The 23,728-nt window shown below is 47.2% G+C and overlaps 1 protein-coding gene and 1 long non-coding RNA gene across 4 annotated transcripts in view; both read left to right on the top strand.

The window, feature by feature from the left end:
* Positions 1-3,273: 3,273 nt before the first annotated feature.
* LOC130852688 (uncharacterized) lies at positions 3,274-5,504 on the top strand. Its single transcript, XR_009053430.1, has 3 exons — positions 3,274-3,357; positions 4,170-4,262; positions 5,188-5,504. It is a non-coding gene; the product is annotated as an uncharacterized LOC130852688 (long non-coding RNA).
* Positions 5,505-11,106: 5,602 nt separating this feature from the next.
* Positions 11,107-23,728, top strand: part of EGFR (epidermal growth factor receptor) — a 196,197-nt gene continuing 183,575 nt past the window's right edge. For 2 of the 3 annotated variants that reach the window (XM_057731137.1, XM_057731135.1), the window contains exon 1: positions 11,107-11,342. In XM_057731137.1, coding sequence (XP_057587120.1) covers positions 11,255-11,342 — 88 coding nt within the window. In that variant the 5' untranslated portion in view covers positions 11,107-11,254. Of the gene's footprint in view, positions 11,343-14,658; positions 14,679-23,728 lie in introns of those variants that run through there. The other variant, XM_057731138.1, reaches the window with a different exon arrangement.

The following is a 23,728-nucleotide window of genomic DNA, read 5'->3' as shown; positions in this document are numbered from 1 at the left end:
TCTGGAGGTTGTCAGTTTCTGTCAGGGTGAGTAATTTCATAGGCTAACGAGTGGGGGGAGTATTCCAGCTTTTTCAGGAAGGGGCAGGGATTTCCAGGAATTAGGTCACCACTCACTTTTTGATCCTATGGTCTGCCTAAGAACCGTCATGGCACCTGGAAGTCGACTTGTCCACCATCTTGGACCCATTTGGTTCTAATCAGTTTCTGTCATGTCCTCAGGCTATGTCATTCTTTCAAAGGTTGTGCCCTGCCCCCTTCCCTCCTGTTTCACGTTGATCTTCCTGCTCCTTCCTTCATCATTCTGCGCAGCACTTATCCTAGAATGCCTATGTTTGCTGGCAGTCTTCCACCCACTAGAATATGTGCTGAGCGCTGTCCTAACAGTTGGGAGATGGAACAGTAAGCAGTGCTCAGCCCACAGCGGTCTCTCAACAAATGCATGCATGCAAGTATGGTGACTGAGGAGTTTACTACACAAACTAGGCAATTTCACATTTGATTGGGACTAGCTGAAGGCCATCTTCCACTCACTTATCTCCTTAACCCCAAACAAGATGTGGAAATGAGGGCAAAGGTCAAGTCTCCCTAGCTCCATGTCCCACAGCTGGTGTAAGGGGTGACAAATCCGTGAGTTGTCTTGGGAGGTGACCACAGCACATTCTGGTTACCACTGGAGAGAAGGGACTTGGTGATTCTGTGTACAAACTGCCTAGGAGAAGGCAAAGCCTGCTGGAGCTGGTCCTGGATTCACCCAACAGTCTGCTCCAAGCAGAGGCATAATTCCCTGTCTTAGGGTCAAGTAACATTTCCTAGCCAGAATCCTATGCCCAGGAATGCCTGCAGGGACTGCAAGTGGCTGGAACTTTGCATGACGTAGAGGATCTGCTTTTTCCAGAATCCTTTATACCCCGGAGGCCCCCTTAGGTTCAGGGGAAAGTTCATCATTGACTAGATTGGTCCATTAAAGCTGATGCCACAGAATTTATCTTACGCTCTATCTAGAACGTGGGGCCATTAGGCATCCTAAGGTTAGGGAAAGGTGTCCCATCCAGTGAAGACACTGTCAGCTGACCTGTGGGAGGGCTTGCAGCATGGGAACTGCCCCCATCAGATGACAAGGAGCAGGTGAGAGCGTCTCCTCTCACCAGGTTCAGCACGGGGATGTTTGTTTCCTTCTGAAGATGTGGATCTTTTTGAGGTAGTTCTAGCCTTGGTCTAATAACAGTTGGTTTAGAGGGACTGTGCATGGTGGGGTGGGAGGTCAGGCTACTGAGATAGGAGGGAAGGAGGCAGGGTACAACCTGTAAAAGAATGACATAGCCATTGAAGATATGACGCAAACTGATTAGAATCAACTAGGTCCAAGGTGGCAGAAGACTTGCCTTCCAGTAGACCTTGAGCCTCATTATACGCTCATTGTAATACATTAGCATCTAAATGACACACCCACAGGTGCGGTGACAGTCCCAAGAACGACCATTAAAAGGTCAAAAAGTGGGCAGTGCCCCAGTTTCTGGAAATCCCTGCCACTTCTCCAAGGTAGTTGAATAATCCTTCCTCTTGTTAGCCTATGAAATTACCCAGCCCATAAAAACTAACCACCCCCACCCCTCCAGCCTTTCCCCTTTTGAGACTGACAGTGTTCTGTCTATGGAATGTGTATCCCCCAAGTCTGCCTCTCGCCTCTGAGAGGGCCCACACTCTGTCTATGGAGTGTGTATCTCTCTAAGTAAAACTGTTTTCACTTTTGAATTCTTTCCTGCACAAAACCAAGGACCCTCACTTGGCACCTGTCCCAGGAACTCCCTCGAGACCTGGAACGTGACCACCTTCTTGAGCCACATTTTTTTCCTTCAATAGTACGACGTGGCACGTCCCTCGATGGGACTATGTCCAAAGACCAGGTCCGTCCCATCACACCTCTTGGAGAATGAGTTGAATTCAGGGCTAGATGCTCAGCACTGCTCCTTCCTTCCCAGCTGCCCGCTGAGCAAGCCCCAGCCAACCTCCCTCAGACCTTGGAGCTCCCCATTCTCTGTGGCAGGTGCTGGGCACATTGTGGGAGATCTAGCTCACTGTCTGAAAAACAAACTTGAGAAATATCCCCAAATCTCAGAAAAAAAGGGGTAAGAGAAGAAGCCAGTATTCCCCTCCCTCCTGATACCATGCAGGGCCCTGTGGAGCTCCTGGGCACAAAGCCTTTCTGTGTCTCCTATTTCTTTGATTATAGGAAGACAGCCATCCTTCAGCCTCCGTGACCTTCCCTGAGTTCCAATGGGCAGATTCAAGCAGTTGTTCATTAGTGAAGGGCAGGGATGTGCGAGACCTGGAAGGAATGGTCAAGAGCAGCCTTGGGGCAGGTGCTGTTTCCCCAGCAACAATACACACAGCAATATCTTTAAGCTATTTTCAGAAGCTGAAACCCCCTCCAGGTGCCAGAAGTTATTGATGAACGCTGGTGTGCTGCCCACAAGCATGCAGACCCCAGACCCGTTGGATCTGAAGGTGGATGATGCTGACTCCCACCTACCTCACCACCCGCCCATCAGAGGAATGCAAGACGGTTACCTCCTTGATCCTTATCACCTACCCCTGACCAGGAGCCCCCCACCGTAAGACCTCTCCCTATTCCCCAGAGAGGGCGGCACCGCTCTTGAGGCACTAGCCACTGTGTTCCCCCTTTGCCTGGCAAATAAAGCTATTTCTTTCTCCTCCTCCAAAGCTCTGTCTCCGTATTTCTATTTGGCATCGGTGAACCGAAGCCAGGTTTTTCTCAGCAACACCTGTCCTGCTGAAACCACGGAAAATCCAATTCTGCCTCTAGTCCTGCTTCCAATCCCTCATTTAAAAGTTAAGCATTTTTTCTAAAGCACACAAAAGTTGAGTGGGGCACGGAATAGTACAAACACGCAGCTACAACGAAATCCTTATGAGCAAAATCACAATAAGCGGTGAGACCATCATCTCTGGCCAAATCAGAGAAGAGCGCCTCGCAGGCAGCACATCCCGAGGCGGCCTGGACCCAGGGCCGGGAGAAGCCAGTGCAACCCCAAGGGCGACCCGCCCGCCACGCAACCCGAGCTCCGAGCTCCGCGCTGCCTCCCCGCCCCCGGCCAGACTGACCGCCGCACGGAGGCTGCGCGGATCTGCAGTCGGACCCCCCTCGGCGCCGCCACCCCGAAGGGGGAAGCGGGGCGCCGGGCACCCAGGAAGCGAGGCGAGGGGAGCGACTGCGCGGCGCGGGCGCCCGGTGCACCTGCAGACCCGGCTGAGCGCACGGTGGGCGGGCGCCAGCTCCCAGAGGCATTGCCCTTTTCCCCTGCAGCTGCTGCAACAAATAGCAGTTCTTTTGAAGGTAAGGAACAGCACTGATCCTCCAAGTTCATAATTAGAATTCTCAGGAGGGAAAAAAAGAAAAAAGCCATTGTTGCTAACTTGTGCCATGGCGAGGCTGAGTGTCTTTTTTTTTTTTTTTTAATGACTAATTCTATATTTAGACTGTTTATATGACCATGAAGACTAGCTGAAGGATAATCTAATGGGCTGCGCTCCACCGACGGGGCTCAGAGCTGAGCCAATGAACTGTGTTTGTTTATTGCTGTCTGCATATGAGAAAGGCTTAGAAAATCTCCAGGGAAATGAGAGAACGTTATATAACCCACAGCTCCAAAAGACACAGGCACACAGTAGTTTTTGTCAATTGCTACGTGCTAGGTGCTGTACCTACATGATTTCAAGTCATAATAGCCCTATGTGGCAAGCATTAATGACAATCTACAGAGACAAGAAGTAACATTTTTGGTTGGAAAGACTGAATAAAACAATCTCAAAGTCACATTTAGTTAATGGCAATTTTTAGATCCCTGTTCATTTGGTTACTCCACACTCTCCCCCAGCCTCCTATATATGTGTGTGTGTAATTGTGTATAATATATATTATACACACATGCATATATAATATATATGTATGAATGTTTATGTATCAAATGTAAAATAAACAACTATAAATTATTCATAAAATATATCATTTAAATATTTAACTAGGGGTTGAAGGCCTTCTTGTGTAAAGAAGTAATGCCAGGGTATATCGGCATAAGAAATAGAATGAACATCCAGCTGGCCAAACAAAGGTGAGTGTCTCTCACACTCTTCCTGTCCATCGCGTAGATGTGACCAGCTGAAGGGTCTGCTTCCTGCCATCGTCCTCACTCCAGGCCCAGGCCGAGGAGGAAGCCACTCTCTGGAACATTACCAACCAAGGTAGAGGGAAGGCTATTGTGGGGAAGTGAACCCCACTTCTGAGAGTCTGCCCAGAAGTGACGTGAATCCCTCCATTAACATGTTATAGAAGTCCAAGGCTGATTTCCAGGGGACCAGAAAGTACCATCCTCCCATGGGGGTGAGGGTACTACAGTTCTCCACTGGGCTATGATAAACGGGTCTCAAGCGGGATTACTAAGGAGGAAAGGCAGCCTGCACTTGCCAAATGATCTTAGCATGTGACAAAACTAAATGCCACCATCTAAAGCCACTCACTAATCTCCAGTGACACAACAGTAATTTCCCTAAATGCAGGCATTGAGAATTCTAGTTATGTTTGACATTTATTTTTATAGCGGAATAGTAAAACATCCTATTTTTTGGTGGCATTGAAAAATCAGTGAAATTGGTGAATAAGAAAGAATAGAAAGATTTCTATTCTTACACACACACACACACACATCTAGTTAGTCTACCTAACCTTTTACAGGCTGACTGTACGTTCTCTGAGGGCAGGAACTGGTAGCTGACCTCTGTGTCCCAGCCCACTTTGTACTCAGTAAGTAAGCATTTAGTAAATGCCACTTATTCCAACTCTGAATTTTAATAAAATTGCTAAAAACCCTGAAAACATCTGTGTTTTATTTTATTAACAAAATATTATTTATTATCCCTTTCTCTCTCCCTGAAACAATTCTTTTGGACAAGGTGCTTACCTGTCACCTATAAAATGGCAGGGCCCTATCTCTGAGGTCCCTCTTGCCTCTAAGCTTCAACCTCAGGCTATCTTGTTGCTCAGTCCTGCAAAACACAAGTACAACAATTTCTAACTTTCCATTCAATTGCAGAAATAGAAAAGCAATTTACCTGGGATTTCAATAGCCCTGTTAATTGTTTTTAACCTATGATATTCTCCCCCTTGCAGACCCTCAAGATCTGCCACCATCTAAAATGCCGCCTTGGGGACTTCCCTGGTGGTGCAGTGGTTAAGAATCCACCTGCCAGTGCAGGGGATATGGGTTCGATCCCTGGTCTGGAAAGATCCCATATGCTGCAGAGCAACTAAGCCCGTGAGCCACAACTACTGAGCCCACGCACCACAACTATTGAAGCCCACTCGCCTAGAGCCCATGCTCCACAACAAGAGAAGCCACCTCACTGAGAAGCCCACGCACCACAATGAAGAGTAGCCCCCACTCACCTCAGCTAGAGGAAGCCTTCAAGCAGCGATGAAGACCCAACACAGCCTAAATAAATAAATAAAATTAAAAAACAAATGAAATGCTTCTTTAAATCTAACTTCTGGGGATTCCTCAAAAGTGATCTGCTTCCTTTCATAGTACTTCTCTTACTTAAAGACAACAATTTTAAGGCAGTAGTTTTCTGGCTATTTTGAACTCTTCGTACACAGTGTCAATTTGTTTAAAAGGGTGGGGGGAATCTCAGCTAAAACATGAGAGAACACTTTAAGACTCTCAAAAAATTTCTCTGCATCTATATTCTTTGTGAAGAAAAATATACTGATACCATTCTCTCTCTTTAGTCTCTCTAGTTGTTTCTTAAGAAAGCACACATTCTATAATTTGTTACAGTTTACTACAGACAAATAAGTCAGACAAAACTTGCTGATCTCCTAACCCTCCACCTCCTTCCCCGGGCTTCCGCTAGCGCCAGCTCAGGGTCTGCTCACTGCACACATCCCGTAACCGAGAGGTAGGGCCTTCTTTCTCTGCTCTACAACAGGGCTGCTTTTCTCCCCAGCAAGTTTTTTTTTGTTTGTTTGTTTTTGTTGTGTTTTGTTTGGCTGTATTGGGTCTTCATTGCTGTGCATGGGGTTTCTCTAGTTGTGGCGAGTGGGGACTACTCTTCGTTGCAATGCACGGGCTTCTCAGTGCGGTGGCTTCTCTTGTTGCATAGCACGGGCTTTAGGCACTCAGGCTTCAGTAGTTGTGGCACAAGGGCTCAGTAGTTGTGGTGCATGGGCTTAGTTGCTCTGTGGCATGTGGGATTGAACCCGTGTCCCCTGCATTGGCAGGCGGATTCTTAACCACTGTACCACCAGGGAAGTCCCCTCCCCAGCAGTTTGTAATTGGTTACATTAAATTCTATGCCTAAAGAATGACAGCCATAATAATGATAGGGTATAATCATGAGCTGTAATAAACATCTGTCCTTTTACATTCTTCCATACTTGAAATATACTCATTTAAAGTGAGTCCTATCATGATATATAATGTATTATGACCTCTGGACCAAAAATCTCTCAACAAATACATGTGCACACACAGGAGATGAGCCAGAATGAGCTGGCTAGAGAAAGGAGGGGAGAGGTGAGAGGAAACCCGCGATGCGAGCCACACCTAAACAGTGGCAGCAGCACTATTCAATCAGGCAGGCTGAGGCTGCAAACGTAATGCCTACAGGAGCCACGCAGGGCCCACGAACTGCTGGGTCAGGCTTGGTGATGTCGGTGTGAGTTGGAGACCCAGCGTCTTTCCCTAATCAGACAGTTATCACCCCGCCAAATGTCAGCTTGCATGAAAGCACACCCAGTTGGCTCGCCCTTTCTATCTTTCAAAAGAAACACAAAATCCACATTTTAAATATGAACGCACCTGATTTTTAAATGCTGCTGTTCATTCAATGAGAAGAAATATTAAATAGGCCCCACAAAACCACATTTGCATCCTGAACGTGGTCTGCGGGCCACCAGTCGAAACCTCCAGGCTAGTGTTTCTAGTTATAACTATCCCCAAGACACGTGGCATCACTTCAGACATAATATTTAGTGTCAGTTTTAAACTCTTAACATGGGCAAGGCATTGTGCTGAGTCCAGAAACTTCCTACAAGATCCCTGTGCAGAGTAATTAACAAACATCGCAGCAATGCCAGAAACTAGCATTCAAAACGCGATCCTGCTTTTTGAGCATTATGTAACCCTCAACCCTAGAGATAATGGAGAATACTAATGACATATAATACTAGTAAGAATACTAATGACAAATGAAGGCCTCAGCACTTTTGTATCAGCATATGATCGCTGAAATAGAAGCTACTTTTCCCTATTCTGCCAGAGATGGGTCTCAACTCAGAGTCAAATGCAAATCTCTTGACTCAAAGGGAGAGGAAACCAGGAAAGCCTGCTACCAGCACCACCCAGGAAACTCAGCAGGGGTTCTGAGGTCACTGACTCTTACCTTTCAGAAGCAGGTAATGCCTGCTCACAGAGTAAAATTGTGTGTAAAAGGACAGACATTTGAAAAACAAGTCTCCCTCCAACTCCTGACTCCCGGCTACCTAGTTCTCCTCCCCAGTGGCAATTCTTGTGTCTTCTTAAAATATATCTTTAGAAGAGCTGTTGAGTGCACGTATATTGAAATGGAAACCTGTTTTAGAAATGCATGTTCTGGACGTCGCTGGTAGCACAGTGGTTAAGACTCCAGCTGCCAGTGCAGGGGAAGCAGGTTCAATTGCTGGTCTGGGGAGATCCCACAAGCCGTGGAGCAACGAAGCCTGTGTGCCACAACTACTGAGCCTGCATTCTAGAGCCTGCAAGCCACAATTACTGAAGCCCACACCTCCTAGAGCCTGCACACCACAACTACTGAGCCCACGCACTGCAACTACTGAAGCCCATGCGCTCTAGCACACTCTAGGGCCACCATGTCGCAACTACTGAGCCCACATGCTGCACCTACTGAAGCCCATGCGTCTAGAGCCTGTACTCGGCAACAAAAGAAGCCACCACAATGAGAAGCCTGCAAATTGCAATGAAGAATAGTCCCTGCTCACCACAACTAGAGAAAGCCTGCGTGCAGCCACAAAGACCCAACACAGCCAAAAAAAAAAAAAAAAAAGAAATCCATGTTCTTAGAGAATTTTAGTATTGGAAGGGATCTGGTTAGCCCATAATTCACAGTTTCCCTTAGCACTGCTCCTGCGTACAAATCTCTCTACGGATGGAGAAACACTTTCCACTCAGAGGCAGCTCATCCCACTTTTAGAAAACTCCAGTAGTTTACAAAAGATAATTTTTTTAAATTCTGAAATCTACCACTCCGTTGTTTTTCCTCTTCAATTCCTGCTTTGACCTCAAAGGCCAGAGAAAACAGGTGGTCAGATGCCTTTCGCCTAAAATGGAACTTAAAATATTCGAAGCCTTCCCGTAGTCACCCTGCCAAATAACCCCAGCTTCTCCTCCCCTTCCACAGGGTGTGTGGTTTCAGGGGATTCACTGCCATGTTCCTTCTAAAAAGGATTAAACTCTTATTTAAAATACTCAGAAACCTCTTCAAAGAGGAGAACTGCTCATTAGAGGTGGGAATAAAGGTTCTGATTTGTGGCTGGCAAAGTAATGAAAATGGATGGACCACAGAAGATTTAACGTGGGAAATACTAGTCTCAGTGCATACTTGGTGTGCAGAGATGCTTTATGTAGGAATTTTGGGGCCAAGTAGAAATTTTGGTTGTACCTTCTCTAAAAAGTTTCCAAGATATTCTGAAATAGAATTTGGGGGCTTAAGTCTCCATGTATCTCAGGTTTGGAAAAGTGGCAGTATGAGAGCGATGAAGGACACGGCCAAGGTTTGATTTCAAAGGCTGGCCTCATGACTAGCAAGGATGCTTTGGGACTCTGGGCAAGTTATTTACTTAACCTTCCCAGCCACAGCATCATCTCGCTATAAAAGGCAGACAAAAGCATAACCCAGCTCATGGGTGGTCTAATTTTGATCAGTACTTAGTACAGTGAAGCCAAGGCTGCTCCTGCTGTTCCTATGGTGGTGGTGGTGGCAGGGATGTGACCTGGGATCACTTTCTGCAGAGGCTGGGTGCCCAAGCATCCTCTCTACAGGGCCCAGTCTGGGCAAAGCTCCATTCTCTAAAGATGTCATTTCTGCTAGCTCAGCCACACAGTTTTTTACTTAACAAGTAACACAGTTATGAGTGCACTCCACATACTTGTCAAAGAGCATAAAATCATCCTGAATGTCACCCCTCATGTCACAAGCTCAGAGGAGAAACTCAAGCTTCACATACATGTCCCAGGAGGATGCCGAACTTCACCGTTCCTCTCCAGTCACTGGGACCAAGCCAGTGTGCCTGAAGGGTCAAGCTTGTGTACCTGAAGTGTCACATGGCCTCATCAAGTAATTGTGCTCATAAAGCTCTGCTTCTTGAGATGCCATCAGGTCGTATAGAAGGATGCACTATGAAAGTTGTTGCTGCTGACCTCTTTTGGGGGAGTCATGGGAGAAATTCCTATGCAGTCTTTAAAATTCAGTGTAGCTTGGTGTTTTCATGGACAATATATTCGTGCTACCACACAAATGTTTCCTTGACAAAGTCTTAGGACCCAGTCTGTAGCCCCTGTTGAGTAAATGGGCAGAACTTCTGTGAGCAGATCTGCTACAAGACGTACCCCTGGCTGCATTTTGTGCACCACTGCTATGTGCGTTGGTGCCCTTCTCTAGCAGGTGGTGCTTTCCTGCGGTGGTTTCCTTACAAACCAGTTTAAGTCCTTGTTTGGAGCCTGTGGACAGGGTGGAAGCCACGGCCTGCAGAACCTACGCAGCCTTCATCATCCAGGGACTGGTTGAGTTCAGTGGGCTCAGTGGTCATCCTGCTGCATTACAACAAAGAAACAAACACAAGTGACTCTAAACTTAAATAAGTCCCAGGTTCTATGGACTTGCTGCCCGGGAAGGAAAGATGCAAAGTTCTGCTCCTCCCACCATAAGGAAAGGTTCTGCTTTAACTCCGCTTACTGTAGGCTTGTGATTCCTGCTTAAACAGCAGGGAGACCAGAGCAGAACCTCCCGAATGCCCCCATGGATCTTGTGAGGAGAGGGAATCTGGCTGTAGACAGGCGGAGGATATCCGTCCTGTAGGAGGAGGAGCAGTAGGGTAGGGCGGGCTTTGCTGAAGGAATTTAGCTGAAAAGTTCCTGCTGCCTGAGAAAGCCTAATTTCTTCTGGTCGAGTCCTTAGTGGGTTTCCCTGGCTTTTCTTCTGCTTGAGTTACAGCGTGGTTGTCTCTGGGCAGAGGGGCACCTAGCTAGTGTCTGTGCTTAGCCTTTATTGTAAGTGCTTGACTTTTTGAAATGATTTACTGCACGTATTTACTTTTCAAGTACTCCTGGCATACGAAATGCCGCGGGCTTCTTCGGTACCTATGCATTCATTCAACAAACGTTTTTCCAAGGCTATTCTCTGTACCAGGAGTCGGGTGTCCTTATTTCAGACGACTTCGAGGGTGGTTGACGGGATCTGAAGGACCCTCAGACTTGAGAGCGCATCTCAGAGGCCAGGCACCCACCCCAAACACGCGGGCGCGGCTAACGAACGTCCTGGCTGCCAGGCCGCCTGTGACCCCCACTGGGATCCCGGGGTGCTCTGAGGAGTTGGGGGCCAGAATAAAGCAGTGGTTTCCCCTTAAGTACCATCATGCGGCCTTGGCCTAAGGCTCGGCCAGTTTGCCCGGAGCGAGTACAAGTTTGCTCCGCAAGTTGGACGGAGGAAGAGGGGAAATGGGAACTCCGCCGCAAAAGTGGCTCGAATAAGGCTGGGTCTACGAGACAGCAGGCAAGTCCGAGAGGACGGGTCCCGGCTCGGCAGTGAACTCCCGACGCCCGGCAAGGCTCCTCACGCCCCCTCCCCGGGCACCGGGCTCCCGGCGCCGCCGCTGTCCGCCGCCCCTAGTCCTGCCGGCCGGCGCTCCTCCCGCCGGTTCCTCCTTCTCCAGGCCCGCCGTCCGCCCCTCCTCCCGGTCCCTCCTCCTCCAGCCCGGCCTCCCCGCGCCCCCGCCCCCGCCCCCGCCCCAGCGAGCTAGACGTTCCGGCGGCCGGCGCGGCGCGCAGCCTCCGCCCCGGTTCGGAGCGCACGCCCGCCCGCGGCCCCGCGCGAGCTCCGTCCGCCCCGCGCCGCCGAGTCCCGCGCCCCGCGCCCCGCGCACGGCCGCCGCTGCGTCCCGACCGAGTGCGGAACCCGGCGCGATGCGACGCTCCGAGGCGGGCCGCGCCGTGCTCCTGGCGCTGCTGACCGCGCACTTCCAGGCGAGTCCAGCGCTGGAGGAGAAGAAAGGTAAGGGCGCCCGCGCCGCCTTCCTTCGCGTCCCGGGCGGCCGCGCTTCTGCCGGGCCGCGGAGGAACGCGCGCCTCGGTTCCGGGCGGCGGGGCAGCCTCCGGCGCGGGGCGCGGCGGGCCGAGGAGCCCGGAGCGCGGCTTTCCCCTCCGCTCTCCTGCCCTCTGCGGGATGGACGCCCCGGCGAGTGCTCGGTGCCGGGCGGGCGCGTCCCGGCACGTGCGCCCGCGGTCCGCCCGGGCCGGGGGGCTGAGGCGGGACGTGGGGTCCATCCCGCCCCCGCGGACCTCCGGGACGGGAGCGGCCCTGCGCGCCCGGCCCCGCACCCGCGCCCCGCCCCCGGGCCGGCTCCCAGACCCCGCGAGCCTTCCTCCCGGCGCACCCTTGACCCGGAGGCCCGAGAGCCCGTCCCGGTCACAGGCCACCTGTGCTGCGGGGCAGTGAGGGCCGCCCCTCCCTGGGGAACCAGGGGGCGGGTCGAGCCGCCCCTCCGCGGCCCCCCTGCCGCCCGGAGCTGCCCGCGGCCGTCCGCGCCCCTCGAGCGGTGGGCTCTCGTGCGTGGTTGTTTCCCGGGACTCCGGAGACTCGCCCCCACCTGCAGCCCTTGGGCCGGCGTGTCCTGGCTTCCCGGTGGAGGAGACAGAGCGGTGGAATCGGCCGCTGCGGGACAGCCGGGTCCTGGTGCGAACACCCCAGGCGCGGAACCCATCCTGGCCGGGTCCCCACGGTTTCAAAATAGGACTCACAGCAAACTTTCTTCCTCAAAATCCAGAGATTTTTCTCTTTGGGATGTGTCTCCTAGCTTTTTGAAGAATTTGACATTAGGCCAACCAAAATATTAAACTTAATTTGAAAAAAAACAAAAACGGGTTGATGTCCATGGTTCACGTGTGCCACGTCCAGGCCAAACATGAGCGAGTCTGGCTTCGTGACTACCGACCATAAACCCACTTGACATGGGAAACATGCCTCAGAAGGTTTAATTGCACAATTTCAAGATCGAGCAGCCAGGGTTCCGAGAGTCAGGTCTGTACTTGCTGTTGATGTCATTGGCACAGGGCGTCGGGTTTAGTGCTGGGCGCTAAAGCATAAAGCAGTGATTCCCAAACTTCGTTGCAAATTAGAATCATTTGGGATTTAAAACAAAACAAAAAACGATGTCTGCTCTCACCCCCAGACTTTCTCATTTCACTGGCCAGGGGTGAGACCTGGCATCTGGCTTTTGAAAGCTCCTCAGGTGATTCTGTTGGGCCACCAGGTTTGGGAATCACTGGCAACAGAGGTAAAATCTTTGGAAAGATTACCTACCAATGTAAAAAGCTCTTTAGGAACATCTGGAGTTTTAACAATCTTGCAAAAATGTGGGAAAGAGGAGGTGGGGGGTGATTTCGGTAATAAGGGATTAGTCTTTTCACTGAAAGCTTCTCCTCCTCTGAGTCTGACCGGCTCCCCATCTCTGCACTGTGAACCCACGAGGCTGTGGTCCTCCTCCTGAATCAGTTAACAGCAGGGTCTTTTTAGGCAGGTGGCAAGGGGACCCCATCCTTATTTTAAATGAAACTCTTGGAGTGCCTTCAAAGCATCACTTTTCTCACTGTAGAAATGTTCCCAGCTCTTTGCTGTTACCCCTTTGGACACTACTATTAGTGCTTGGAGATTTGTTTCTAAGAAATGTATAAATATCACTTAACTTGCCTGTTAGTCCCATGTTTGTTGAAAACAGAATGCTCCTAAATAGAATAGTGCGACTAGATGAACAAATGTCATCAGGTTAAAGTAACAGAAAAAGACCAAAGTGTAAGGGGCAGATTATGAACAAAAAGTGTTAAAGACCCATATTAATCAAGTTTGGTCAGTTTTGTTCTAGAAAATATACTCATTTTAGAGAGATTTGTACTCATTCTAAGATACGGTGTTTTTTGTTCTTACTGCACTTTGTCCTGATCAGACACCGTTTTGTGTCCTTTTAATCCGTACATCAACCATACGTGGTGGGTCCTCTCATTATATATGGGGAAACTGAGGTACAGAGAAGTAAAGTGACTTTCCCACAGCTAGCGAGAGGCAGGACCCGGATTCAGACTCAGGCCTTCTGGCCCCAGAGCCTCCCCCAGCCCCTACCTGTGCTGCCTTGTGTGAGTTCTGGTTTTGGGGGAGCCCTGTCGTGTGTGTGATGTAAGAAGTGGCAGGGGAGGAAGGGGACTGGGGACGGGGAACCACCACCACCCAGTCCGTGGTCTGGACTCCTGCTCCCAGTACCCAGGAGGCGCCTTTTGTGGAAGAGCTCCATCACCAAGTGAGATGACCGTGGAGATTGCTGGAGGGATGTTGAACAAGCCCCTCGCGCTTGCAAAAGGGAAGATGAAGGTGCTGCTCCGGGAGTGATTCCGGGTGGTATTCCCACCAAACCAGCCTGCCCGGCCCCTCCTCTGAGGATATCCTTGGTTCAGTAGGTCTGGGCTATATAGAAGAGGACAAACTGGGGGATTCTGAATTCTATCCAGAGTGAACCCTCCTTCCTCTAAGGAGACCAGAGGATGCCCGCTCAGTACTGGCCTGGAGGCCAGGAGCCCGTGTCCTCATTCCTGCTCTGTGTGAAGGTGAACGTGTCCCTCGCCAGCTCCAGGTTCTGAGTCGCTTCTCAATTCAGTGAATATTTATTGAGCGCATAGACTGTGCCAGACATGATGAGTTTCAGGGGGCAGGGGTAATCTTAATGGTTTGTATTGTTGCTTCCAGAGTGGTTCTTTGGGGCACTAATTAAGTATGAGTAGATTGCTTTCCAGATCTGAAAAGGAGACCAGCGTCTGCGTTTCTGTCGTCTGTCCACACCCGCGTAGCTCCGTCTAGCAGAAACCTACTGATAGCTCCCATCGGCTTTGGACTGCTATTTCAGGCTTCATATATTTAGTTTCATAGTCCATAAATTTTCAAAAACTTATTCTGAAGTTTGAAGAAGCCGATTGCCAGAATCCATTGTACTGTATGATTAGACTCTGTCCATGTGACAACACTAACATGTTTTGAAAAGTTTTTGGAGGTAGTATCAGTAAAGAGGAAGAATTCTGCCCTGTTTAAAAAGGAAATACTCTTTGCTTTTTCTTTAATCAAATCTCCAGGACCAGCAGCTAGTGTGTGAAATTTTCTTGACAGGAGTGGCAAGCCAGCTCTAACATTAAATTGATGATGACGGTGTTTAAGAGAAGATACTCTATGCTGGTGTCCCAAGCCCTGATATGGGGTAAGGATCGGAGTGTTGGGGACAGGTGACTTATTGAAGGACACCTAGGCAATGGACTGGCGCTCACCCTGTGGCTTGCTATGAAAGTTGTGTTGGTATGTGTGTGTTCTAATTTGGACTTAATATAGTAGAAATGGGCTTATGGTTTTACTAATAGGGGTATGTTTTGAGAAAAGGTCCAATTTCTAGCACATGGCTCACCCATGCGTTGTTTCCTTGTAGACCCAATTTAAAAACTTGATTTTGCCCCTCAGATTTCTACTGAACAAATCTCATTTGTTTTCTTCTGTCACTTGTGGGCGTTCATAATTATGATAAGCAACATTTTTGGTCTCAGTTACTTATTACTGGTTATTTCTGAACCAACAACACGTACAGAACAGAACTTATATCTCAGCTTGTTCTTGTAGGTCATTCCCATTTGCAACAGAGCTTCTACCCATACCTTCTTCTTCATGTCCCTTCTAAAAGATCATCTTTTCTGAGAAAATTCTGACAGTTGTTTCTTTGCACAGCATTTAAGGATAGTCTGCCATCCAGCCCATGGGTGTAAGCAGGTGAGCTTGAATTCGGGCCAAGATCCAGGCTTTGAGACCTATGCCAAATAACCGGTTTGACTGAAATTTTCACATTTTCAGAGCCATCATGTCCAGCTTCCTTCCAACAGGTTTAGATAGACACACTCGATTCAGTTGTCTAGAAAGTTCTCTGAGCCAGCTGGGGCGGGAGGGGTGGCTGGGGCCGGCGAGCAGTGGTGGCTTGTTTACTCGGCCCCATTAGAAGCTAAGCGCTGGGTTTGACATTTTAATCTCTGAAGACACTGAAGTATAATATCGAATGTCTGACCCTGTTGACTGAGCATCTGTGAGTTGCATATGCTTAAAATAAATTTTACTTCTACCCAATTTCAGCAGCTTGCTTAAGAAAGTCGTCTGTGAAACTTGAGTGTGGGGTAGAGTTTCCTTCTTTGCCCCACATTCTATCCCATTTTGGCGGGTTCTCATGGGAAAACCCAGAGTCCAAGTATCCTTTCTGACTGTATCTGGAGCTTCCAGAGTCTCAGATTGCAATGTAGTGGACTAATGGTTGGATGAGAATGCCTTTGAACACAGTCTTTGATCCAGTCACAATTGCACCTGTTGCTAGGGGGTCAGCAACCATGGTCTTGACTTAGTTTATTTAATTTAGTTTATTTAATTTTTATTACATACATTAACTACTGTTGCTCTTCCTTCGAGTGAAAGGACAAGTATTACTGTGTATTACAGCTTTGGCTTTTATTTGCATTTTTTTCCTTCCTGTTCGAGCCATGGTGACAGTTTGTGCTGTTTTGAGCTCTGTGAATGAATCTGATTGATACTTGCCCTTAAGTGTCCAGAAGTCAAGTAGGGGAAGAGAGATCTATAGATAACAAATGTGAAAATGTCACAGAAGCATTGATAGAATCCCATGCAGAGTGAAGAAGTCTTCTGGTATTCAGTCCTTGCTTTGAATTCTACGTGGAGAAGGGGCCAGGTATAGCCCCAAGGGATTACTCATTTGAGCTTGCAAAGAGTTATGGGTACTTCCCTGGAGAATACGATGTGAAGGGCATTCCAAGAGAAGTGCCAAGAGTAGTGAAGTGCTCGTGAACACTGGTTATTCAGTGTGATGAGAGGAGAAGGGAGAGTTAAAAAGCCTGCAGTTCATAGAGAGCTACGTGTGAAGGGAGGGGCACCGTGGAGTTTGAAGCTAGGAACTGGCGTGATGTGTTTAGTATTTCGGAAAGATAACCCTAGCAGGATTGTGGGGAATGGATTACAGGGACAGCAGTAGAAATAGGGAGATTGGTGACTCCTGCAGATGAAAGGATGTAGCAGGAGTGGTGAGGATGCAGCACGAGAGACTCGGGTAGATCTGGAGGTGGAACTGTTTGAAAATTGTATGTAATGAGTATAAGAAATAGAGAAACCCTGGATGACTCACAGGCTTCTGACTTGGAAGCCTGGACAAGTATAAATCCGTTCACGGAGGCTGCAAACCCTCCAGGAAGAGTGGAGTCAATCGGCAGGATTTGCGGGGCTCCGATGGAAAAGTCCAGGAGGCAGTAGGGTATTCAGGTCTGGAGCCCAGAGAGCAGTGTGGCCTTGGATTGCTGTTTTGTTAGACATTTCAATTGCAGGCATTGTCTTTGGCCGTAGAACAACTCGCCCCGGCCTGTTGTGTGCTCACTGTCGCCATCCATGCTGAACCTGGCCAGGTTCTAGATCACCAGCTGCGTTTTGGACTAGGCTGCTGTGGGTAGCAGCCTGACGAGGTGCAGTTATCTGCAACTGATGGATAAAATGTTGTGCGTGTAAGTGTGTTGTGAATTGTATCTGTATACTGCTGCAGGTCCTCAGTGGGAATCCACCATTTCTTATTAGGGGCAGCATCAGATTACTTGGTTTTGTAAATGAGTGACTGAACCAAAAAGACCAGGAGGTGACTCCTTTTTTAAGAAACAGTAGCCTTTGAACTTTGAACCTTCCTTAGAATCACCAAGGAGTTTCTGAAAGAGCAGATGCCTTGCTGCAGCCTAGGCCAGTCCAGTCAACATTTCTGGAGGACGGAGCACCGACACATGCTTTTCAAAACTCCCCGGGGTGGTTGTGATGAGTGGATTAAGTGGTGTGTGTAGCTTATGGCAGAGAAGAAATGTTGTCTTTGTTCCCTGACTCCCAGTTTTTTACTCATTACATGAGCATCCTCAAGAGGGAGGAACTGGTTTATATTTCATTAGTAAATGAGCCTCCACGTTCCATTTGTTTTCATGAGTTGATACTTGAGAAGTCTCAGAGTATGTCCCAAGACAGCAGTAGTAGCACCTTGAACTTGATAGAAATGCACATTCTTGAATCCCCACCCCAGACCTCTGAATAGGGTGCTGGGGGTTGGGGCCACAACCTGATTCACGCCAGGGTCTGGTGCTTGGTTCTGGATACACTATAGGGACGCTGGAACCGTTGGGGTGGGGGGGGCATGTCGTGTGACATCTCATGATAGATGTGATGGGGATTTCGGTGGGAGCCCAGAAAATGGGCTGTGTCTATCTCTGTGCCAGTGGTAGTGTCTCAAAAAGAGGATGTTAGCTGGACCTCGAAGAATGAGGTTTTTGCCTGGTCTCTATGTGACGGGAAAAGAGAGAGACAGTACTTTCGGCTGGTGCCATGGCTGGTCACTTCATAAATGCACAGGTGAAGGCTTTGGCGTTTCCCTCTTCGTTTTCTAAATGCTCATAAGGAAACTTGCAGTGTCAAAAGTAGAGTGCCCGAGAGGTGACATATTTTATATTTAAAAAATAAAATGGTCACTTGGTCATTTTCCTGGGAAGTAACCAGATATGAAGGGTTGAACTAGAATCTAGATTATACTTGATAGTTTTAACTTTCTCCCCAGTAGCATGATTTGTCCCTAAAACTTGTTGTGAATAAGAAAAATGACTTTGTCCGATCCTTAATTTAACTCCTACTACAGAAAGCAGAGAGGGAGTGAAAACAAAAGTCTGCGCCATTCTAGACACAATAAATGCATGTCGAATCACATTGAACTCAGAAAATCTCTCAAATTAATCGAGCCACTATCCCTTGTGAATTAGAAGACATCTGTTTCCTAATGCACTGTTGAAATTTGCGCAGATTTACCTGTTTATTTGCAGAAGTCATTTGGAAACAACCAGGCAGATTTGCAACAGGAGATGAATGGCTACTGATGTTCTTTGTGTGCCCATTCCTGCCTTTACGTGGAAGGAAATATGGAAGTGGTTCTTACTAAGCAGTGTTTTAAGAGCATCTATGAAGGACTTTATTTTATTTTATGGTAAAGATTTATTTATTATTTATATATTTTAGTTTTGGCTGCGTTGGGTCTTCATTGCTGTGTGTGGGCTTTTCTCTAGTTGCTGCGAGCAGGGGCTACTACTCTTCGTTGTGGTGCACGGGCTTCTCATTGCAGTGGCTTCTTTTGTTGTGGCACACGGGGCTTAGAGCGTGTGGGCTTCAGTAGTTGCAGTGTGTGGGCTCAGTAGTTGTGGCTGTCAACTCTAGAGTGCAGACTCAGTAGTTGTGGCTTACGTGCTTAGTTGCTCCGCGGCATGTGGGATCTTCCCGGACCAGGGATTGAACCTGTGTCCCCTGCGTTGGCAGGCGGATTCTTAACCACTGAGCCACGAAAGAAGCCCCCAGATTTTATTTTAAATGCAGAAATATGATACCTGAAGGTTTTCCTGTTATGGACGTGCAGGCCTGCACATGGTGGATGATGTCATGATGGCCTTAGCAGTTGCAGTCCCTTACACGTGATATCATTGTGATCACTTGCTAAAGTTCCTTTCTTTTACTGTAGGTTTTGGGGAAAATTGATGCATTGCATATAGTCTCTCCAGTATGACAAACGGAATGTATGTGAAAAACTGTGCATGTTTTAGTTTCTTTGCTCTCACTCATAAATTCATCTCTACGTTAGTGTCTGGAGTAAAAACAAATGATTTATTGAATCTGTGCAAGTCTTAGGACAGGCAAGTTTTCCTGGAAATCTCTTATCATTGTAAATGGGATTTTAGAAAGTTTTTCAAAAAAATTTTTTAATATCAAAAACCTGGTTTTACTTCTTTACCAGCACACGTTGAATACCTGAAAACTGTAGGGAGATTTCCTTGCCATACCTTTTCTGCATTTACACAGTGTCTCTTTGTTCATTCCTATGCATCATAAGCTAGAGTAGATGGCTAAAATTGTGCTGAACAAGATAAATTAAACTATTTTGTTTGTTCTAGTACTAACTTGCAAGATCCTTTTTTTTTTTACTAAAGTATATTTTAACATGACATTAGAAAGTTAAAAAATTATCATCTCTTTCACAAGAAAGGAAAAAACCCACCCCAGAACTCCCAATTTCATTTACTTTTGATTAAGTCCAGATGAATGACACAAAAGCAAAAGGTGGTAGTTGAAGTGTTATTGTATCACCTGTTGGTGTTAAGGTGTTGATTTTTGAATACAGTGCATTTCAGAACTTTTTCTTGCCTTTGATTTGCTACAGAGTTAATAGAGAGCCACAAACCTTTCCTTATAGTTACTTCCTGATTTCTTTATCTCTTGCCATTTCCTGGTACTTTAACAGACTTCATGCATGGAACGTATTTATGAGTGAGAATAATGTATTACCTTAATCTATCCTCCCTCCCTCCCCTTCTTTGATCCCTTCCTTTCCTCCTTCCTTTCTCTCTTTCTTTCTTTTTGGAAGCTGTTATGAATAAGGCTTTGCAGAGAAAGAACATTTTCACCAAAGACTGCAATGAAAATCCTTGACAAATGACTGAAAAACTATACTATGTAGTTTTTTAAAGGTAGAAAGTATCAAAGACATTCAATATTTATGGTTATTTTTTGTACAGATAAGCATAGTCATGTATCATTCCTTGAAAAGTGGTGTTACTAAAGGAATGTTTCTTAGTATGTAGCTTAATATGTTTTTTCCCAATAATCTGTTGTTAGTTACAATAGGAAGAGAAAACAGGTTAGAGTCTACTTTCCTAGTTTCAACTTCCATAAAGTAACTAAACCAGATGGTTCTGAGGCTCCTGCCAGCTGGAAATATCTATGAAATTAAAAGCAAATCTAAATGCATGCAAGATGTATATTTAAACATGTCGATAACAAATGTATTGTCCCTATAATTTAGATGCTAAAACATTGATGTCATAATAATAATAATACCTTGCGTTTGTACAGCACTTCACAGTTTACACAATGCCTTAATATCCACCTTTCCGAGCCTCATAACAACCCCGCAGGATGGAGGTGATTATAACCACATTTGAAGGTGCAGGATCCAGGCTCACAGGGATTCTGCAGTTTGCCCATGGTCACTGGGCGAGTCAACACTTAGGCACTGGGAGCTTTTCCCCGCTTCACAGAAGACACTGTCTCCCGACACCTGTGTCAAATGTCCCCCAAACTCTGCTTCCTCCTCCTTTGAGACATCACTGGTTTCTAGCTGTTAATGCCTCCTATCATTTTAGTCCCGTTTGTGAATCCAAAAACTCACACAGAGTATTCCTCAGCATTTCTATTATTTGTATTGAATGCCCCTCACAATTTCTGATGTTTTTTCCTCTTGTTCCGAAGTACTTTTTTGAGAGTTGTCTCATATATGTGTTGTAATAGCCTATTTCATAAGATACAGGCAGTGAATTTATGTGCCTTGAAAACACTTACTTTAGAAATTAAAGGTATAACTTTATTTTAAAGAGTCATAAACTTACATAAAATTGCCAGACCTGTAAATACTTGAAGAAAAAATGAGGGAATAAAGCAACTTGACGCAGGAGATGGGTCAGTTCGCAATGCCTGTGACAAAGTGTGCCAATTTACTTGCGTGGTTCTGTAAAGAATCATATCTGTGTTGTAAATGAAGCACATACTTCAATTCATTAGGGTGTGTAAACAGCTGTTATGAAAAGAGACACACTTAACAAGCAGTGTGCACTGCAGGGCTGCTCACAACTACATCACACCCTTTACATGAAGCCATTCTGGCTGGTATCATCCTTGGCAGCGTGGGCTTTAAGGAGAAATTATTACAAGCTGGCCCACCTTGACGAGCTTCGTTGGCTAAGTGGATGGAACAAGGAACATGGCAGTGGGTGGGTCCCTCATAGATGGAGAGACATCTTTCCTCAAAGAAATTCCGGATACAGTGTTCATTCTCCTCCGTTACAAAGGAAAGAACTTTTTTTGGTCATTGTTTATTCCTAACATAGTGGAAACTTTCAGTACTCCAGCAGAAATTTCCCCAAAGCATATTTATATTTCATAATTCTCAAATGAAATAGGGAAGAATTCTGTATGTAAGCTGAATAATTGGTCTGTCATGGCCACCTGTGTACTGCAGGTGTAGAGACTGTCACTGACAGAACATGTGATTTTTGCAGCCTGAGATGACACAACCCCTTCCAGTGAACAGGCAGCTAGTGTACTGATTTCAGGGCCACTGTAGTAACTGAACCTCTAAGTCTCGCAAAAGTTAACTTGGGCAAAAGCTATGCCGTTTCACCTTCAATCAGCAGAGTCTCCCCAGCCAAGGCAGAACAGAAAGTTAAGCAATTTGGTGAAACAGGACGATATCAGTCAGATGAGTTGCTCAGTTTTTCACTTCACTTTCGGCCTCTAGGGACTCTTGTTTAAATGCAGATTTAATGATGTCCCTCGCTTGGGGAGGCATTCAGTGAGAAGGTCCCAGGTAGCCAGAGGACTTGGGTGGATATCCGAGTCCATGCTCCCTCGTGACATAGTGATTGTTCTTAAAGTCTTGGCTAGAAAAGCTAGGTTTTTAGATTGTTGAGCAATGGCTACTAAACATTCATAATGTTGCCCAGTTGCAAAAACGAAACCTTCAAACTATAGCCAGGGAAATAAGTAGTCAAAAATTCAAGGTCTGGGGACTTCCTAGGTGGTGCGGTGGTTAAGAATCCTCCTGCCAAGGCAGGGGACATGGGTTCAATCCCTGGTCCAGGAAGATGCCACATACTGCAGAGCAATGAAGCCCGTGTGCCACAACTACTGAGCCTGTGCTCTAGAGCCCGTGAGCTACAACTGTTGAGCCTGTGTGCTGCAACTACTGAAGCCTGTGCGCCTGGAGCCTGTGCTCTGCAACAAGAGAAGCCACCGCAATGAGAAGCCTGTGTACCACAGTGAAGAGTAGGCCCCTCTCGTCGCAACTAGAGAAAGCCTGTGTGCAGCAACAAAGACCCAACAGCACTAAATAAATTTCTAAAAAAAAAAAAAAAATATTCAAGGTCTGAACCATCCTAGGAGCCAATGAGGAATGGGTGTTTGATACCATGGTGGGGACAGTTCTCAGTAGCATTCTTTTTTATTTTTATTTTTTTCCATTTTTTTTTTAATTTTTTTGGGGGTACACCAGGTTCAATCATCTGTTTTTATACACATATCCCCATATTCCCTCCCTTCCTTGACTCCCCCGCCAGTAGCATTCTTCTCTTGCAGTTTTTTTTTATTCCTTGGACTTCACTTTGGAGAGAGGTTGGGCTTCATTCCCCTTCTAGGCTTGCATTCTCTCATCTAGGTAACAAGGGAGAGGTAGACTGAGGTGGCAGCCACAGTGAAATGCACCAGTGGTGAGCACAGGGATGCCGAGTGCATGTTAGTTGAAGTTTTACAGGCTGGGTGACTTCTGGACACTATGTACAAGGTTGATTTTTAATTAAGAGAGAACCACTGGGGACCACGTAACGTAATAACAGTATGAGGTTCTGATCTCGTGACCATCACATGTCCTGTTCACGAGGTGTTCTGTCCAGCCAGAAAAGGCCCAGGCTGAGCTTAAGAGCTTTAAAAGTAACAGATGATAATTGATTAATACCCAGTGGTTTTGAAATAAGCCATCAGGCATGCCAGCTCGGCAGCGTCTCTCCGAGAGGGGGAGGGGGTGGGCTGATGAAGTCCGTCTCTGTCTGAGGAAGCGGCTCCGTGCGGTGAGGTGCAAGCCAAGAGTGCCTCTCGGGGGAAGAGCGTGTCTGCAGATGAGTTTCCTTAGAGTTGGATCGGTGACGTTTTGTTCTGTGTAGAGCTCCGCGTCCACACACCTCTGCCTCCTGGTGTGGCCTGGCCGGCCCTGACGGGTGGCAGCTGTGTGCATCCTGACACACGCGGCTGGGACGGCTGCAGGTGCTCACGTGTGTGCCGCCTCCAGAGACGTGCGACCGCTGCCCTCTGGCCACCCGTGACTGTCCTCACTCTGTTGTTGGTGTCATTGTGCTACAGATAACTTCTGGTCGCAGATACTTCTGGTCACTTATCTATTACGCCCGATGGTTGGTATAGAATTGATTCTGCTGAAGAATCTGTATCGTTTGTATTTTGGGGGCTGTAAAGTGAAATGTGTATGTCACTTATTAAAATGTCATTAGTAAATGGGGAAAATGTTCTAGAGTTTCTTGACTCAAACAGGGAAGGAGGACATGTCCTCAACCAAGAATTGACTACATTTGTGGGGTGAAGAGGACCCACCAAACCAGAGATCAAAAAAGCCACATGTGCCAATTGTTCAGCGCTCTTGGAGTAGCTGTGCTCACAACAAAGGCTTCCATTAGCTGGGTGTTTGT

Source organism: Hippopotamus amphibius, chromosome 4 (genome assembly GCF_030028045.1).
Source record: "Hippopotamus amphibius kiboko isolate mHipAmp2 chromosome 4, mHipAmp2.hap2, whole genome shotgun sequence".
Classification (NCBI taxonomy): domain Eukaryota; kingdom Metazoa; phylum Chordata; class Mammalia; order Artiodactyla; family Hippopotamidae; genus Hippopotamus; species Hippopotamus amphibius.
This window is presented reverse-complemented; position numbering and strand designations above follow the sequence as displayed.